The 6000-nt window shown below is 31.1% G+C and overlaps 1 protein-coding gene across 2 annotated transcripts; it reads left to right on the top strand.

The window, feature by feature from the left end:
* Positions 1 to 1526: 1526 nt before the first annotated feature.
* LOC104893214 (tetraspanin-7) lies at positions 1527 to 3751 on the top strand. Of its 2 annotated transcripts, XM_010679312.4 has the most exons (3): positions 1527 to 2197; positions 2966 to 3161; positions 3246 to 3751. In XM_010679312.4, the coding sequence occupies exons 1-3, from the start codon at positions 1655 to 1657 to the stop codon at positions 3248 to 3250; spliced, it is 744 nt and encodes a 247-aa protein (XP_010677614.1). In that variant the 5' UTR covers positions 1527 to 1654; the 3' UTR covers positions 3251 to 3751. The 2 variants fall into 2 exon arrangements, with proteins under 2 accessions (XP_010677614.1, XP_010677613.1); XM_010679311.4 differs by having other exon boundaries at positions 2966 to 3751.
* The last annotated feature ends 2249 nt before the right edge of the window (positions 3752 to 6000 follow it).

The raw sequence follows: 6000 nt of genomic DNA, 5'->3' as shown, positions 1-6000 counted from the left end.
ACAAAGTAATAATATAATAGTAATAATATATTTTATAAAAGATAAGATCTTGTAAATCAGATCAGTTCAGATCAGATCAGATCAGAAAAAATAAGTTCAGATCAAATCAGATCAGCAAAAATAAGTTCATATCAGATCAGATCAAATAAGTTCAAATAAGATAATTTCAGGTGAACTAAACATAGCCTAAGGGGGTCATTTGTCATAGATGACCCCTCCAAAAGGAGGTCATTTGTCATAAATGACCCTTCTCAGATGTGACCCCTCAAAGGATAGGTTAGTCTTTTAATATGTTTTGCTGTATTTAACCTTTTTTTGCTGTACATAGCACACCCCTTTTCGAAATTATTTAAAACATATTCTGAAATTAGAATAAATGATTTTGGTATTTTCTAAAATTATGTCAAAACAAAAAAGAAAGCTGGGGTGGGTGGCTCACATTCATTGTAGTCTCGCATTTTCAAAATTTAGAATTTTCATTAGTAATTTGGAGCAAAAATTATATGAGAATTGAGAAACAGTGAGATGTGTGAATAGTGTAAAAATAGTAGTGTTGCACTTAAAAAGAAATTGAGTATTTGATAGCACAACAAGCAATAAAATAAGCCAATAAAATAGTTAAAAGTAGTAGTGTTCTTTTGGACTTATTTTCACTTCAGTGTATTTAATTTTAAGTCAGTTTAGTTTCTCTATACATTTCGATTTCTCTCAGTTCAGTTCAGCTTAATTCAATTCAATTCAGTTCAGTTTAATTCAATTTCTTTCCATATAAAAAGAACATAAATTCAATCACCCATTGACTGATAAAACATAAGAACAAAAATGTAGAAGTTTTCTAATTTCTATTAGGAATAATAGAAGGTCATCTTCACTGAAAGCGTGGATTATGGACTAGGGTGCACAATGCTTATTGTGCACCCAAAAAGAACATACAATTAATATAAAAGAACACGAACTTTTTTCAACAACTTTTCTACTTTTAAAAAGAACACACGGTTTAAAAGTAAAGAACGTGTAAATCTCTATTTATAAAAGAACAAATGTTATAATGAAAAGAACATATAGTAAATGAACATCTACACTTAAGACAAAAGAACACACACCTTATAAATTTAAATTTGAAAAAAGAATCTTTACTTGCAAAATTTAAGGAAACAAATAACAATAATTTTTTAAAATTATAGACTCTAAAAATGATAAAACGACATAGTTTAGAAAAGGGCACACCATACTCTACATGCACCTGTACTTATTTGCGATCTTCACTCTTGAGTGAATGGTGTGATGTAGTAATGTGAACAGACAATCTTGCAGGAGCGGAGACTAGCAGACGTCAACGTCACTGGTCGGACTATTACTGTAATAGAAGACTTCAAAAGCATTCAAAGGGTTTACTTCAGTCTTCAAAGGCGAGCAGTGTGAATAGACACAAAAGATCAACTAATTTGACGTATCGGTGCATCAGAGAATATTAATTACCAAACAATGTTTATCTATCACCTCTATTATATAGATAAGGCGGGTTTAGCCTACATAAAGAGTTTTTATCAAAATGTCTTAGCAAATGTCTCCCGAAATAAGAGCAATAAAATAAGTAAAGAACCTGTTTAGTGTGTTGAAAAAAAAAAAAAAAAGATAGCTTACTTAGTTAAAAATGCCTTCCATTCGTCCAAAGGATTTGGAAAATTTGTCCGGCGATCAAATTTGTTATTTGTTCTGTTTTGTTGTTGAGTATACAAACATTGGGTTTGCAATCCTCTTTGGAGCCATGCTACTTACCAAACTGAGCGCTGGTTGCTTCGGCTTTCGGTTCCTAGGGATGAGTCTCATCCTCATGGGAGTGGCACTCCTCATTCTCTGCTACATCAGCTGCTCATTGACTCGCCATGTTGAACTTGGCTTAGCGAAGATGGCATGTTGTACATTTCCTTTGCTCGTTGCGATGGCCGCTCTCGGAATATTTGCGTTGGCAGTGAGCACAAAAGGAGGAGGAAAATCTATACCTGGGAGATCTTACAAGGAGTATCATGTGGAATCATATTCCCACTGGATGGTGAAGAAGGTCAATGATACTAATAATTGGGAAAACTACTACAAGAAGGCTGTTATAAAAGGGCGTGTCTGCAACGCATTCTTTAATCAATATCAACTGGATAAACTTGATGAGTTCTACCAAAGACCTCTGGATGCTTTTGAAGTAAGACCTCTGCATATCTTCTTTTTTCATTATTATCGCTATTAAGGCATAGCTTAGATGTTGACACAAAAACCTTGTTCATTTGTCGCAGACGCCAATATTTTTCAATATATCTTGGGTAACTTAATTAGATATGGTAACTGTAATGGATTTCCATGCTAATTTTTAAGATTGGTTAAAAGAATTTAGTTGTACCAAGTAGGATTTATAACAGTTTTTAAGGAATTTTTCTGAACCTATCTATCTCAATGATTATCTCTTATCAAAAAGAAAATTCCAATATTTGTCAATCTAAATACTCGTGCTTCCTCTGTTTTTTAGTTGCTTTACATTGACTTCTACGTCTCCAAAATACAATTTCGACCACCAAAATCTTTACTAATCTATTAGTAGAAATATCTATAAAAAAATGTAAAACTTTAAAAAATATATATTGAGACCACCTTTCTTGCCACGTCTGTGATAGATCAGCAATATGAGAGGGCGTTGATTTGTTGCATTACCCTGGGCCGAAACACTCACCTTGTACTCAAGGTGGAAGTGAGGAAAACGAAGTTGGATTGAATGGAACTCTTCTCAAAAACTTTTAAAAAATATACATTGAGACAACCACTTACCTATTACATCAAAGTGATATTGTGAATATACAAGAATTCAAGTCAACATGGAGTAGTAATGACGGGAGAAGTATTAGTTAGAGAAGGTTTTTTTTTCTTCTTTTAGAAAAATATATCTTGTACTAATATGTGGATTGCTTCAAATTTACAGTGGGGTTGCTGCAAGCCCCCAGAAGAGTGTAATTTCAATTACACCAGTCCGGCAAAATGGATAAAGCCAGAAATTGGAAACTACTCCAACAATGACTGCAATAGATGGGATAATGATCCAAATATCTTATGTTTTAATTGTCAATCATGCAAGGCTGCTTTTCTACAAGATTTAAAACATCATTGGTTTACGACGGGTATTGTTTTTGTCTTCCTTGGTGCCAAAACTTTAATTTTGAGTATATGTATGATTTGTGCTCTTACTAGCCAGCAATTTATAGGATAATCTGAACTTGGTCAGTCGGAGTTGTTATGACAACTTATAACGGTGATGAAATGATACTGGAGTAGTTGATGCAAGTTTACTAGCTCTTGTACACAAGAATGTTTCAGTAGACCTTGGCTCAATTGATGTACATGGAGGATTCTTCATGGGGATGACTACTAAGGTGGTAGCATGATTGCTAACCAACTTAGGTAGTATAGAGTAGGCGTGTGATGTGAGCATGCCTATGAGAGTTCTAGTTCTGTTAGGACTCATATCTTTATTGCATTCCTAGTTTTGCTTGTATTAGGAATCATGGTTTTGCCTACGTTCTTAAAACGATGGATTTTACATGATTCAAGAAGTCTAGAGAATCTAGGACTTAGGGATTTGTCCTAAGCCTATTAGGATTACTATATTTGTTTCCTACTAGGATTAGTATGTTTAAACTAGCATATATAGAGTTTATGTAGTTCGAATTTTAACATAGTGAATTAATAAGATTTTCGAGAGTTTTCTAAACTTGAGTGTGTTTACAGAATTCTCTTGATTGTTGGTGGATTTGCCTTTATACATTCAAAACCCTTAGCTTTATTCTTTGTGGTGGCTTTGCCTTTATCATTGAATAAACTAAGAACTATCCTATTCTTTGGTTCTTTAAGTTGTCCGAACATTGTTAATTAGATTTCATAACTTCCGCACTTGTTATTTAATCTTAGAAGATTAAATACATCATGAACCATGCTTTCATTGGTTTGCTTATGACGATGATGACTTTGTTTTTCCTTGGAACGTACTTTAATTTCACAATTGGAAACACTTTCGTTTTAAATTCCAATTTGGTTGGTGTCATGCATGTTTGCAGTCTTTATGAGTTATGAAAAAATCAAAATATATATTTGAACACTAGTATCGTTAATTAAATATTAATTTAATGTGCATATTCAGATGAGTTTAACAATATCAAATTATTTATTAAATTTTGGTTAGAAATCAAGGTTTAAATTTACATAAAAATTTAAATATTACATCATAAATTATGGTGTAACCACCTACAATAAAACACTGTTTTTTCTTTGTAAAAAAACTCAAATGACATAAAACAAATGATCAAATGATATGGGATTCGTGTCATTATTTGTATAATTATGTCATTTTTATTTGTGTATGTCAATATGCATGTTACAAAATAAGTTATGGTATTATAAAATGTAATCCCCCATAATTTTAAAGGATTTTATAAATATATTTAAGTATTTATATATTTATATTCAAACTCAAATGAGTTTGGAAAATGATTTGACTATTTAAAAAGGTTGACTATTTTAAAAGTCCAATGTAATTATTTTTCATGGCTTAATAAAATTAGAAATATTTTAATTAAGCATGTTTTAATAAAAGTTATAAATATTAAAGTACATTGAAAAAGAAGTCTAATGGAATCGAAAATCCTAAAAGGATAAAAAGGAAAAGAGTCCTATTGATGATTAAAGTCTTAAGTTGATTATCTTATTAATCATCAATCTTCACTAGAATTTTATCTCTTTTCCTAAGCCTAAAAAGGAGGGGCCTTATAAATACCTTACTTCTCAATTATTTTATCCTTACACAAAAGAAAATTTTTCTCTCTCCTCCTCCTCAATTCACACGACCATCTCTCTCCTTTTCCTCTTTCACGTTTCTTTCGGTTCTCTCTCAAAATAATTTTCTTCTTCTTCAAGTAACGTTTCTTCTTCAACAAGAAACGTAACAAGTCTTCCAAAGTTCCGAAATTTCTGCCGCCGTGACTGCTGCCGTGGGAACTGTTGACCGGCGCCCACTTCTTCTCCTCTTTCGTGGTTGTTTTCTTTTCTTCCTTCTTAAGATTCATTAAAGACTGCATATTTTTATGTTTTATTTATTATTAATCACGTTGATTAGTTTAAAGTACTTTTTTTAATAAGTAATTTCGTTATCTATAGTTTATATGTTAGAAGAAAATTTCAGATTTATTATTATGATTAGATTTATAATTTTAATCATGAATACGTGAGTTTTAGGGTTTCGAATTGCTAGAAAACTATAGTAGTATATTATGTACTATGAGATTTACTTAGTATGTGATTTTAAATATATTTTACATGTTTTAAGAAGGTTTATTAAAGTTTGGAGATGCTGTAATTTCATAAAAGGGTTATTTATAGAGTTTTTAAGGGTTTTTAATTGCTAGAATAGTAGTACTATGCTAGGAATTAAAATTAATCCAAGTTTGACACCTAAAATCGATTTTTAAACGTGTTTTAAAGGGGTTAGAAATTATTTAAAGCAACTATAATTTTTATTTTAAGTTATTAATTTTAGTTACCTTGTTTTCTAGGTGGAGAATATCTAGTAGGGAACTTTTAACGGATTAAAAGTGGCCTACAGGCTAGTATATACGAGTTACGTACATAATTACATGCTATGTGGCTTAGTATCATGTTCTAAGGAAGAATTAAATTTTAGTATCATGTATAGGAACCTATTTTGTTCAGATATGTGATTTCTGGAATTATTTTACATGTTTATGCCTGTGTACAACATGTGACTTGGAAGTTATTATGAATATCGAATTATATGTTTGTATGGAATAATTGATGCAAGCATGTCAAGGAAGTTTATTTATTAATTCGCATAACAATTAGTATATGTTATAAAGTGAATCATTTTATTCATGTATTCTTTGAGAAGTATTATTCTTATTATCTTATGAGGACCGTGGACCTTATTTGATAAGTTTACAAGTTATACCT

Source organism: Beta vulgaris, chromosome 5 (genome assembly GCF_026745355.1).
Source record: "Beta vulgaris subsp. vulgaris cultivar EL10 chromosome 5, EL10.2, whole genome shotgun sequence".
Lineage (NCBI taxonomy): Eukaryota > Viridiplantae > Streptophyta > Magnoliopsida > Caryophyllales > Amaranthaceae > Beta > Beta vulgaris.
Note: the sequence above shows the minus strand (reverse complement) of the source record. Positions and strands in the feature narration are given on the sequence as shown.

Excerpts from the sequence above, each read along its gene's own strand:
- LOC104893214 (XM_010679311.4), top strand. The coding sequence starts at position 1,655 with ATGCCTTCCATTCGTCCAAAGGATTTGGAAAATTTGTCCGGCGATCAA. Across the intron at positions 2,198-2,965 it reads GACCTCTGGATGCTTTTGAA|TGGGGTTGCTGCAAGCCCCC; the intron begins GTAAGACCTCTG and ends TCAAATTTACAG.